Source organism: Mytilus trossulus, unplaced genomic scaffold (assembly GCF_036588685.1).
Source record: "Mytilus trossulus isolate FHL-02 unplaced genomic scaffold, PNRI_Mtr1.1.1.hap1 h1tg000024l__unscaffolded, whole genome shotgun sequence".
NCBI classification, from domain to species: Eukaryota; Metazoa; Mollusca; class Bivalvia; order Mytilida; family Mytilidae; genus Mytilus; species Mytilus trossulus.
The window spans coordinates 3,253,283-3,267,683 of record NW_026963290.1 but is presented as its reverse complement, the minus strand read 5'-3'; the positions used below and the strand labels follow the sequence as shown (position 1 = coordinate 3,267,683).

Genomic DNA, 14,401 nt, shown 5'->3' with positions numbered 1-14,401 from the left:
GTCTATTTCTGAAATACTAATTATAAATATAATTGTTGTGAGTTTAGACATTGCTCTATATTTCATTATATAATATTGATACATTAAAGTGCACTGGCCTTTTGAGTCGGATGTAATTATAAATTACAATTCCTGTTATGAAAATGAAATGTTAGCAAAATATGTATTTTATTCTATTAAAGCGGCCTACACGAAAAGACGACCTTATTTCAATGTCTATGTTTACAAAATGTTCGCTTAGCCGTGAACTTACACATTCAAAGGTTGTGTAAAAGGCCGTGAAATATGTTGTAAATAATACGTCTAGCGATATTCTAGATACTTTAACGTCTATAGTTTAGATCAGTTTCGCTTGAAACATGAGATAAAAACAAATACAATTGAAACTGACAATGAACATGAACTATACTAAACATTCCTTAGAAAATCGAATTTTGTAATTCTAGCTAGGCTTTATTATTTAAAATGTTTAAACTATCAGGCCACGGAGAAATTAATATCTTAGTCAGGATAAAATTAGATGAAATATTTTTCAGATCGCTATATATATATATATAAGCATGTTCCAGATAAGGGAAGATCATTTTTGGAAAGTATACTCAACGATAATAACAAAAACTGTATTCAACAATGAGAGTGTGTTTTTTTTAAAACTGTATTTCACACATATCAACTTATCACAATGGTCAAATCTGTATCCCATGCTAGAATGTAACTTCAATTAAATTAGGAAACAACGAAAAGACGAACACAAATTATTTCAAAGAAGACTTTATTTGAAAGAGTTAGACTTCAAGTAAAATAATCATCCCACCAATATCCGGGGTTGAACTCATGTGGTTCAAAACCGTTAACAGTTCCCGTTCTATCGTGGCACCCATCGTGTTGCTAATACACAAATGCAGTGATTTAACAATCGAAGAAAATAGGATGGGATTGTGTATACGACATATGCTTCGTGGTCATCTGTGATACAAACAAACTTTAATTAACGGTCAACCAGTTTGTTACATGCGTCCGTACTTCCGAAGGATCGATGACTCAAATAGCACCAAGATGTAAAAATGCGATATCTATCAATAAACTGATCTAAAACTTCAAATCGCACGATTCGAATAATAGTGAGTGTTTGTGAAGTAATCTTTCAAAACAACATCGAAAATCTACCATCACGGGGGGGGGGGGGGGGTCTCAACATGGGATTTTGGGTACAGGTGTGCAGCTGGGATTTTAAAAACACCCCCCATTCATATATTGAATAATTGTGAAATCCCTACCTATACATATATTTCACAGCGAAATCATAACCCATTCATATATTTATGACCCATTGATATATCACAATCGGTCAATTACTACCTATTGATATATTTCCTCGGTAAAATTGCACCCCATTGATATATTTGACGGATCAAAAAAGGGACCCATTCCAGCGGCACATATGTATATACCTTTATATAGGAAGAGACCCCCCCGTGTCTACCATCAACCATGTCAACACTCAAATCTAAAAATTAAAAATCATATATTAAAAAAATGCAATAAAAGGAACATATAATGTGTTTATTCATTGTTGATGCCGTACGGTGTTAATTTCTGATTTGTTTGATGTTAATTATGTAGAGTTTTCTTATTTGCAATCATACCACATCCACTTAAAACTTATCTTCATAAGCACACATATAAAGATTCAATAAAAGGCTCCTCACATGTCTCAACTTAACGGGATGAACTTAAATTATACCTCCTTTAACTTTCTAACAAATATATAGGATGCAGACAACAATAATTAGGAAGTCGGAAAGAATAATTGATGACAACCACTTAAAAAGAAATTTAATAGTAGCGTGTGTGTCAAGACGATACTTCATATTTCAACAACTGACTAGGCCCTAAAACCCTTAAATCCAATAAATCCTTGCATAAAAGTATTACAGCATTTGGGCATCGCAGGACATACAGCCCGTAACAGAGAAGTGATCGAATTGGTGTTTCTTTACCGTCAAAATTAGCTACGTTATCGACAAACTTAATTGAGTAGTGGACGAACTATTGGTACTTTAACGTTAAAAAGATTGACAATGCTGACAAACTTTCATGTGTTGATAATCAAGTTTAATACCGATAATATTGAAAATAATTCTAATAATATGATACAAAATATGTCCATGCACCATTTCGATTGGGCAAAAAGTAGTCATTTCTTCAAGTCAGAACAGAAAAAAAGGTTTATGGAAGGACGTATTGATAGTATTATTTCTTTTACAATTTTAACCAAAACTAAAAGAAATATACTGGTAAACAATTAATAAAGTGTTTGATAGGAATGAAGTCCTTTATTTTTTTCGGACTACAATGTGTTCCGTATGTGTGATGGATTTGATAATTCAATCAATAACTTTGAAATGTTTTCTAATATGTATACACAAAAGGGAGGACTGGTATTTGTACTCCTGTTAGAATATGTCTTCGTCCGTTTCACATGCCAAACTTTTTTTCTAGTACAGTTTAAACGGGGAAATTTTGTTGAGATTTTTTTTTAATATGACAAAATAACGAGTAAAACTATTTCTTGCAATGGCACACACAGAGAATATTTATTTTAGTAAAAATCAGTAAAAACAAATTTCTCCAAAATATACCATGGCCAGGACCTGACAGTTTTATGCACTGTGCAAAAATAAATCGTCCGCGCTTGCTGTCATTTTGATGGACCATGCAACATTTCACCTATTACCCATAAACAATATAGGTTCTCAATTACTAAAAAAAGTTCTATAAGATAGTTGCAAATCAGAGTAAACATATTAACTTCCTTATATACAGTCGAATTTGTCTATAGGTTACACAAAGCTAGTTCTTAAAACGTTTGTATCAGGGAAAACATTAAGTTTGTCTTTCAGTTTGACTTTAAAACATATTGGGGAAACGAATTTCCTAACCCTTCACTTATAATATTCCGTATTTCTGATTTTTTGTTCGATAACGTAAATTATACGACTTTTTTATAACTTGTGCCATTTATTTTTGCTGGTCTTTAGGAAAACAATTTACAATTGTGCAGTGAACGGAGGCACTTATACATAACCTTATAATTCTGTTTGGAAACAAAAATAAATTCCCAATATATAAATATACATGTATGAATATACATGTATATATTTCGTGTACATGATTGGATTTTGTAGATGTAACTACCGCACAGAAAAAAGTATCATGGATTATGAGGCTTTCATATTTAAGGTTTTGAATTCTACCCTTGTTGAAAACCTGTGGAGTTCTCTACAGTTCCTTAAAACATCAAGTATTTTTTTGTTAATTGGGGGCCGTCTCCCTGAACATGCTAACACTTAAGTCATATCTTTTCATTTTCATATTTTCTTCCCTGTTTGTCTCTGTTGTCTTGATTGTTGGAACGATTAGTGGTCTCTAACAATATTTACGAAAACTTTCTGAGAATTATGAGTATTTCTTCTCTGTCAGATATGGATCATTACCAATAATAAAATGAAATGCCGTACATCACATCTTATGGAGGTTTAAATTTCAAATATTCGTCAATAACTTAAGATAAAGAGCAATTTTGTACATTTAAAATGTTAAAGGGTACATTTGTATTTTTTGCTTCGATTTGTAAGAAATTTATTTCAGTTTTTTCTGTGACAAAGTACAAGCATAACCGTGCTATTACCTATAGTTGTTAATGTTTGTGTCATTTATAGGTATGAAAAAGAAAAGATATGGGGTATTCTGTATCAGACGAAAGAAAAAAACTATTTTATACAGTGTTGAATCTTATAAATGTTCACAGTGCAAGCAGTGTATAATAAATAATCAATGAATTCTAATATTAAATGAACCTGGATACAATAATGCATATAATTCTTTATAACAACTTCCAAAGAAACAATGTATAAACTACAGCATGTACAGTGCAATTCGTTCTTGTTGTATGTATACGTAAGCTATATTTGCCTTTTCATGGAAACGAAATTATAGAGATTATAGACGATATAAAGTAAAACCTTCGACTAAAACAATGAAAACTTACACCCTGGACATGAAATATTTTGTCGATGAAGAAAATTAAATCATGTCACTTCTGAAATAAGTTTGTCGATGACGTTACTTATTCTGACGGTAAAGAAACGCGAATTCGATCACTTCTCTGTTACGGGCTGTATCTTGGTTCATATGGACACTACAAGATCGCTCTTGGTTTTGATTGTCAAACAAGTAAACGAACAACTGTAAAATGCTACAAACATCTACGCCATTTGGTCTCTGATGGATAGTTGTCTCATTGTCAATCATATCTCATTATTATGCATGTGACATGATATACTGGACTAATTGTCTGATTATAGCCATTGCTTCGATGAATGAATGAATTTAAAGCCTTCCTTTTATTCCCATATTTATTTCAGATACAAAACGCGTACGTATTTTGGGATTTGTCAAAATCAATGATTTTGCACAGTCACCATGAAATGATCAGCTTGTGGGGGTCTAGGCTTAGACAGTGATAAAGCCCATCATTAACAACTATCGTCACAGTAGGCTAACAAAGAATACATTAAAGATCATACAGTGTCTGAAGATTCCAACGGTACATTCAAAATTCACAAGTTGAGAAGAAACTGAGAGCCACATTACATAAAACCGAAAGACAACAAAAGGAGAAAACAACAGTCTACATAAATTAAAACTGCAAAACACGGGGGGTGATCTATGATAACTGTACACTATAGATAAATATAAAACACAAGTATAAACAAAACACGGGGTGATCTATGATAACTGTACACTATAGATAAATATAAAACACAAGTATAAACAAAACACGGGGTGATCTATGATAACTGTACACTATAGATAAATATAAAACACAAGTATAAACAAAACACGGGGTGATCTATGATAACTGTACAATATAGATAAATATAAAACACAAGTATAAACAAAACACGGGGTGATCTATGATAACTGTACAATATAGATAAATATAAAATACAAGTATAAACAAAACACGGGGTGATCTATGATAACTGTACAATATAGATAAATATAAAACACAAGTATAAACAAAACAAGGGGTGATCTATGATAACTGTACAATATAGATAAATATAAAACACAAGTATAAACAAAACACTAATAAACTATATGATCGATGATCGCCACTAAACCCTCACGTGACAAGCTATGAAACCAATGTTCATCAAGCTAACAATTCAAATAAAAATTAAGCTATGAAACCAATATACATAAAGCTATAAATTCAAACTAATGTTCATCTAGCTATGAAACCAATGTGCATCAACTTTTGAAACCAATGTACATCAATCTATGAAACCAAACTACTTCTAGCTATAACGCAATGTACAAAAAGCTATGCAACCATCGTTTACCAAATTATGAAACCAGTGTTTATCAAGCTATGGAACCAATGCTCATCTAGCTAGAATTCAAACTAATGTTCATCAAGTTATGAAACCAATGTTATCTTTTATTTGTTTAATTCTTTTAAGTCTTTTAGACGTTAAATGTCTTTGTCAATAAACAAACAGCTTCATCACAGATAGGTAAAAGCTTGGTGCTTTATTTTACAAAAAGAGACAGATGATATAATCAAAAATATCAAAAAGCAGACAATACTTACTCTGACCAAAAAAAAAAAAGAAATTAAAAAGATAATCAGCAGTTCGCAAATCACTGCAGTGAATTCTAATGACTGCGAAATCCATCATAAAAAAAAACACCAAATTAAAAAGAAAACAAAACAATACAATACAAAAAAATACTAAGCTATAAAGGTGTAAGAAGGTCCTGCTTCCCTCGTTGTTATCGTCGTGTTTCTATATATTTAACGGCATGTTCAATGTAAGTTATAAGTTATCCTTCGATTATGTGATAATCGAGTCGTGGTGAGGCTGCAATCCATGACGGACAACCAAATCATATGGTTTTCGTTAAACATTTGAATGGACGATCGTTCAATTTGACCATTACGAAACTTTGATTTTCCCCTCGGACTCCGTGTGAGTAGCACCGTCTTTAAAGGAAATCATATACATAGAAAACACAAGCTCGGGAATAACATAAACACAGTGAGGTGTACCGGTATACTCCACATCCAGGCGCTGCTGAAATGATGCTTGCCAACCTAAAAATGGAAAGTTGACAATTGGAAATCTGGAGTCGTCTCTTTTGTCGTTAAGTTTAGTTCTTTACCTATCCTCATTGTCAAACTAAGTAGATAATTAAATGGTAATATGTAAGTCATTACAAATATGCAAATAAGTGGTATGGTAGGCCGATAAGTTATCTTTTAATGATATATAAGTTTAAGCTAAATCGGAACCTTTACTTTGTCGTCTATAGCAACTTCGGTAAAGGTCGGAATTGTATATTCTGGTATATGTGCATTAATTAAAAATTCACAATTACATTTTGACTAAAGATTAGGGTAGCTGATCACTTACTGGAATTAATATTATAGTATTTTTAAAAAGTTTTAAAATATATTTAGTTCTTGAATATTATAATTTTGGTTTCTCTAAAGTAAAAAGTCTCAGGATCGCTTAGTCTCGCTTTTTCGACTAAAGTCGAAGGCTCGACAATAACCACATATACACGGAACAGAAATTTAATACATTTTATGAACGGAGAACCAGTAATGACCGCAAATAAACAGAAATCCTGACACAAAATTGTTGCGATTTAGGAAAGATTGTAACCCTCCTGTGGGTTTATTGGTCAAGTATTTCCAACAACCGCTGTCAGTAAGCAAATACACGGAAATAATTCAAAACAGAAACAAAATATCCAATAGCGCAAAACATTTGTCAATGAGGAATGTCATGACACACGAAAGTCAGGTGCTCGTTTAGTTCACTCCTTTTTTATTGTTTTTTAATCGATTTTTGAAAATATTCGTTCATATTTCAACGTTTCTAAATTTATTTTCACTTAATAAAATACGTTTTCTTTATGTATAACCCTCTGTATATTCTTATGTGTAGAAATAAGAATGCCCTTATACAACAGAATAGAGAACAACAAATATAAATAAGTATGGTTATATCGCCAGAATAAGAGTTATACAAGAAAGAAAAAAATGAAATATGAAAAGAATATTTTCCAATAAATTAAACTTAACCGAAATAAAATGAAAAAAAGGGGGGGGGGCACTCATTAAGAGCCTGTGTGTGAAATACTTTATTTTCGATATAATACTTCCATGATAAGACAAAATAGCAACATATGGTATTGATTTGGGATACAGCACTGGAAAGGATTTGTCGTGGCCCCATGGGACGCTTATATACCATGTAAATATTGACACATTTGTGTTTATATGGCAGTTTAGATCATGGAAAATACTTCCATATTTAGATCGATTATTATGGAGCTTTTCTTAAAAACGATTTTCGATGTATTTTGTCCTTTTCATTCATTGTTTATGTTTTGAAAAACATTAAAATTTCACGTTGGCATCTATATTCTATTTCAATTTAATTTTTCAGATTATGTAACCATTTTTTTTTCAACAATACAATCATTGTGTATTCAATTAATTGATAACAAATTAATGCTATTGTTACTTGAAACATAATAAGTTTATTTAGACAAAGCCTTTTTTAGAAAAAAAAAATCCTTTTTCTGTACTTTTCTCAAAGATGTCGACAGAACCATACTACTTAACTTTGATGTACTTTAAAGACATCTTTGGTATAACAGAAATTAATGTATTGCTTAAAACCTAACTAGCTATAGATGTTTTAAATAATGGATGTAAAAAAAAAAAAGGAAATTCGCATCATAAAATGGAGAATTCAACTTATAACACCAACCACAATTCGTCTTTAAATACGATCAATCCTAGTTGTCTGAATATACGTTGTCTAACAAAAAATACGAAGTTCCACTTTTAAAAGCATAGGGACACCAGTAAACATTATTTTAAAATGATCATCGGATTTCTATACCATTTGAAAGGAAAACTTTTTGCCAATATTGTATAACGTATTAATTTAATTTACAATAAAAAATGAATTAAATATGATTTTTTTTAGTAGACATGTATACCTCGTATTTGCTATATATTCAACCAGAAGATGACCCAAAGTTCAACACGATGAGGACACCAGTAAATTTCAAGATAAAGTGAATTTTATGACGCCATTTTAAAGCTAAAAAAATGGTGCAATATTTATAATTTGTTAATTTTATATGATATATATAGTATAGGCATAGTATTCGTTTATCTAACTAGTGGTCATAATTCGCCGTAGACAATAACGTTAAAAAAAATTCAATGATAACTGCTCTCTGTGGGATAGTTGATAAGGCCATCCAGCTGAGCTGTCCGCAATTCTTGTGTATGATACTGACACTATATAATTAGGAACATGTGCTGAGACGTGGCTTTTAAATACTTTGAAATTCTTGTAAGAAAACAAAATATCATTACAGTTGAATACCACCACAGACATGGCAGAAGTTTATACTCATTTTGTATTGCCTTCATTCTTTTAGTTTTTTAGATTTTGTTTGGATCTGATACTCCTTCCAATAAGGCCGAACACCAAGGTGTACAGTACTTATTTATTCTCAGTCACTGACGAATCGAATGAACGGCATAGATGGTGTACATTTCTTTAATCGCCAAAACATTTTTAACAATACCACTGATTTAAGGTAGCACAATACAAAGATTGTATAACTCCAACTACCAAGTTTTAAAATGCTGTAACTTTCTTAATAATGCTTGAAAATTTATAAAAGTGGTAGTTTTGGATAGCTAACAGATTACTCTTTCAAATTAATGCAATGTTAGCATTTATGCAACAATTATGTAACCAATTATAATGTTAACGGTGTCTAAAATATTTTTCACCAAAATTCCACTTTCAAATGAAATTAGCTTCTGCATAGGTATCCCTAGATGCTTGATTTTATTATATGTTGTTCCTATGGCCATTATCTACAAAAGGGTGTCTCAGATTTCAGATAGAATGTATAGAACAAATTTTACACCTAATTAAACATTATCTTCTTTTATGTGGTAAGGATGTTTCACTAATTGGAGATTTATGAGAGAATAGAATACCATAGAGACAATCTCAGACACCCTTTTGAAGCCCATGATGTGTTGATTAAGATTTCGTTAAAATTTTCTGTATAGTTAAAGAGATGAAAGAGCTAAATTCATTCAAGTGACCTTACCCAGATTTTGCCACTTATTACATAATAATTGATTTCATAATGATTGCATAATAAAAATATAACATTCATTTAAAAGATTAATCTTTTACCTATCTATATGTACCTCTTTTATTATTTTCTATGCATTCATAAGAAAGTTACAGCATTTCAAATGTTAGTGATTGGAAGTAAAACAATCTTTGTATTGTGCTACCTTAAAAAAAAAAGATTTGACGGAAAGTACGGAAATTGTTTGGTCCGTATTTCAACAGGATTTTATAAAATTCCCCGGATGATCTCCCTTGAAATTAGGAAATTGTTGTCTGTAACAAAATATTATACTCTTTAAATGTTTACTTTGATGGCATCAAAATGATGAAGATACAACGATAAATTGGTTAGTGTATATACCATGTACAATTAAATGTAAAGCTCTGAAGTCACGAAAGTCTTCAACTGCGTTGCAGTTTACAGTAAAACTGTTTACCTGTTTACCTGTTTACACCCTGGGTTTGAAACTGACTCATCATTTATCCAGAATTGGAGATTGGGTGTGACTTTATTATTATAGCCAATATTTATACCACACATACTTTATCTCGGGTAGTCAAACTTTTAATAAAATTCCACATTAGTAGTAAGATTGTCTATCTGTCAAACCTCTTTGCTTTTATCATGTTTATATTGGACAAGGTGTATTTTTTCTATTCACTGTAGAAAACACCTCTTTTAATACAGTCCAGTCTTCACCAAACTTGTCTTATTAAGTATGTTTGCAGTTTTGCCAAAGGTGGGTGTGAGAACAGAGGTGCAACAACAAATTTATTGGTGCATGTTACAGACATCTGTTTTGAAATTGTGGAACACTACAGCCCAGTACCCTGCAGTACCCCCTGCTCCTAAGTTTCTAGTAAGGTTGTTGTAGGTTTTTCCATATCAATAAACTGTCTAGGAAAAAGGAATGCAGAGTGTTAATGTTCTGGAATTATGTAGTGTCTCTACAAGCTACATGTATATATATGTACTGATGATGTAAAATTCAGGTCTAGCATTACAACTTCACATCCTGGCCGCCTCCTAGCTAGTTGTTGCCACTGTAGAGTTTAAGCATTGATGTAATACTGCTTATTTGTTGGTAATTGTTCATTACAAACCTGCTTTTTCATGTTTATCTAATTCATGTTATTTGTACACATACTTTCCTTTTTATGTATGTTGAGGTTTGTAAAATGGTCCCAAACTGTGCATGCATACTCAAGCAATGGTCTTAGTATCATTGTTCAGTTTACAGCTTTTGATTGTTTTTGTCGAGCCTGCGACTTTTGTCGCAGAAAGCTCGGCATAGGGATAGTGATCCGGCAGTGGCGGCTACAGCGGCGGCGGTGTTAGCTCACTTCTTAAAAGCTTTGTATTTTAGAAGGTGAAAGACCTGGATGCTTCATACTTTGTATGTGGATGCCTCATGTTACGAAGTTTCCGTCAGTCACATATCCAATGTCCCTGACCCCAATGTCATGGTTCAGTGACTACTTGAAAAAAAAGTTAAGATTTTTTGTAATGTTAAATTTTCTCTTATTATAAGTAATAGGATAACTATATTTGATATGTGCGTACCTTGCAAGGTCCTCATACCTGTCAGACAGTTTTCACTTGACCTCGACCTCATTTCATGGATCAGTGAACAAGGTTAAGTTTTGGTGGTCAAGTCCATATCTCAGATACTATAAGCAGTAGGTCTAGTATATTCGGTGTATGGAAGCATTGTAAAGTGTACATGTCCAACTGGCAGGTGTCATCTGACCTTGACCTCATTTTCATGGTTCAGTGGTTATAGTTAAGTTTTTGTGTTTTGGTTTGTTTTTCTTATTCTGTATGCAATAGGTCTACTATATTTGGTGTATGAAATGATTGTAAGGTGTACATGTCTAGCGGGCAGGTGTCATCTGATCTTTACCTCATTTTCATGGTTGTATGGTCAAAGTTAAGTTTTTGAGTTTTGGTCTTTTTTTCTAATACTATATGCAATATGTCAACTTTTTTGGTGTATGGAAATATTTCATGATCTATATGTCAGTTGCGCAGGTTTTATTTGACCTTGACCTCATTTCACGGTTCATTGCTCTGTTAAGTTTTTGTGTTTTAGTCTGTTTTTCTTAAACTATAATTAGAAATAGGTCAACTATATTTGTTGTTTGGAAGAATTGTTAGCTGTACATGTCTGCCTGGCATGGATCATCTGACCTTGACCTCATTTTCATGGTTCAATGTTAAGTTTTTTTGGTTTATGTAACAGTTGTAATAAAGCTTTATATTTAGGACTTTCAACATAATATTAATGATTAGTAAACAAGGCGAGACATTTCAGTGTGTGCACTCTTGTTGACAGAAGTGCAAGTTTCTTTGGACAAACACTTTTTACTACATACATGTACTTTAATCCATTTATCTTGAGGGTTATTCTCTTTTGTTGTGGAGGAATAATAACGTCTTGCTAGTTTAGATGCTTTATGATCGTAAGATGATAGATATACGTAACAATAACGTTACGTTACATTAACAATAGTGTGCGCGAAAGTACGGGAAACAATTACATAAGAAAATGATAAAAAGTCTCTTGTTCTATATTCACGACATTCTGGGGGCCTCAAAATGCATAAGAAATTAAATTATTTGAAATGATAAATAATCAAAACTTTAAAGTTCTATAAATGAATCACATTGAAAGTTTTTTGTAAGTTCACTTTGCGTTAACTGTCCTTTACAAAAATCCTTTAACAGTTACTATAGTTCTAATGGATATAACTTCACAATTGGTCGTGTGGTAATTAGTCCTCTAGAAGTCCGTACTTTTGCTGCTCAAATAGTTTGTTTGCTGTGATCGTATCAAGTTGTTGAATATTCGCGTTGTGTTTGTCGTTGTGCATCTCTGTTGTAATAATCCTCCCATGTAAAGATGAGATGTATCCTTGATGTGTAGAGGTCCGGTAAAATCTATCCCAGATGTGCAAAATGGTATGGTGTCTTTAACTCGATCCTTTGGTAGTGGTGGTGGTTCCCAAGGTAGTTTTGCGACATATTTATTTTCCTTAAAAATTATGCTACAGTTTTGATACTCAAGCATTAGGTTTTGTACATTTTGTATGGTTTCATCAGAATTCGTCTCTAATCCGCTCGACTCAATTTCCCGAAATTTCTGTAAATTGCACTCCTCGGGTTTGTGCACCACTAAAACATTCATCATTGTAGAGTTCCATTGTGTATTATCAGTATCTGTGTTCAGCAGTCCTGATAGCAAATAGCCTATTTTGGATTTAACAGCTGTTGGTCCGTCACCTCGAATAATTTCATCTTGTACTAAAGACCAGTAGTAATCTGCTCCAACGAGAAGCGAAATATTAAACTTTTCATCCTGCGTAACTGGGTGGGCAAGTTGTAATCCTCGTAAATAGGGCAAGCTGTTAATGTTTACTCGTTTCTTCATATGTATCGGTGCTGCAATTTTTGGGACAATAATTACTTCCATTGGAATTCTTTCTTTTCTTTCGGTCTCAATCGATAATGTCGCTTTCTCTAGGTTGCGTACCTCACCTTCTTTCCCGCCAAATGCAGAAATTTGCATGCTTACAACACCAGTTGGTTTGATATGGAGTTTTTCTACTAGTTCTTGAGAAATAAATGAATTCTGGGCGCCTTCATCGAGTAGAATGTTAGTCATAACACTTTCATCATGGTACCATACGGGCGCTACAGCGGTTTTCAATAGAATTGCGGTATGTGCTGTAACGGCAGAATGCATAGCGGCGCTCTTTGTTTCTGTGGTACTTTGTAGCTCTTCGTTGAGAGGTTTTGTTACGGCTTTATTTTCATTTGAAGTGGAGTTTTCATTCAGTAAATTATTACGGCAGATGCTACTGTGATGTTTCTTACTGCAATTTCGGCAACTGTATTTTGACTTGCATTCCGAAACCTTGTGATTACCGAAACAGTTAAAGCAAACTCGTTTTTCCTTTACGATTTGGGTGCGGGCGTTTATATCAGTGATCTTCGTACATTCATTAGGGTGATGCGGGTTTTGACAAAACAAACACGCACTTTTAGTCTTAACGGAACTATTGTTGTTACTTTCTTTAGACCCTGTTGAACTCCATCTTTTATTTGTTGTTTCTGTCACGAACGATGCGGTGGGGATAATATCGGTTTCAATAGGATTGGCGTTAGCGGCCTCTTGGATACAAATTTCTTTCTTTATTGCTTTGCGTAAACTTGAAATATCCCAATCATCATTACCGTGGTCTCGAGTAATATTTTGTCTGACAAAACATGGCAGTTTGTTGAGTATAAGCGGTATTAATAGGCTTCCATACGATTCCTGATATCGACCCATTCCTTCTAGTTCACGTATATTACTTTCTATTGTGTCACTGAACGATTTCAGTCCCCTAATTCCGGGCGTTGGTGCAGGCAAATTTAGCAAATTTTGCATGTATGCGTTAACTATTTTGTGTTGTTGGCCAAATCTCTCGTGTAGAATTTGTATTGCTTGAATATAATTTGTATTAGTCATTTGCATTCCCGAAATACACTGGCTAGCTTCTCCATAAAGTTGCGATTTTAAATAATTAAATCGTTGCACGTCACTCAATGAAGGATTTTCATGTACAGAATTGTTATAGGAATCCCAAAAGGCTGACCATTCCAGTAGATTTCCGCCGAATGTTGGCAAGTTGAGTTTAGGCAATTTATTATAATGACTTGACACTGTGGAGGTAGGCATGCTTGACTGGCTTAGGCTTGTTTGCTCTGAGTTGAAAATTATCTGGTTAGAATGTTCTTGCACGCTTGGGTTATTGCATATAAAATCTGATGCATTAGGGTTAAGAGCTGATTGATTTTTAGAATGACTTACTTCTTTTATGAATTTTTCTATTTTCGTTATTCCAACTTGAATATCCAACTCGTATCTGTCAACTTCTTCAATTTCTTCGTCGAGGTCTTCTTCTTCTTCTTCAATAGATTCTAGAATCTTCTCATTGAGGTCAGACAATGTCTTCTTCTTGGTTTTGATGAGCTCCATCATGGATCTGAGGTTGATAACATCTTGATGCGGTTCTTCTGTCGGGTCTGCTTTTTTCAGTAGTTTTATTACTGCTCGTCGATGTGCGGCTCGTACTGTTTTGAGTTTCGAACTCAT

General features: G+C 33.1%; 1 protein-coding gene across 1 annotated transcript; it reads right to left on the bottom strand.

The window, feature by feature from the left end:
* Nucleotides 1-12,043: 12,043 nt before the first annotated feature.
* LOC134699039 (uncharacterized) lies at nt 12,044-14,401 on the bottom strand. The gene has a single exon (XM_063560726.1). The coding sequence runs from the start codon at nt 14,399-14,401 to the stop codon at nt 12,044-12,046; it is 2,358 nt and encodes a 785-aa protein (XP_063416796.1).

Coding starts and splice junctions, on each gene's coding strand:
- LOC134699039 (XM_063560726.1), bottom strand. CDS start 14,401: ATGAGTTCGAAACTCAAAACAGTACGAGCCGCACATCGACGAGCAGTA.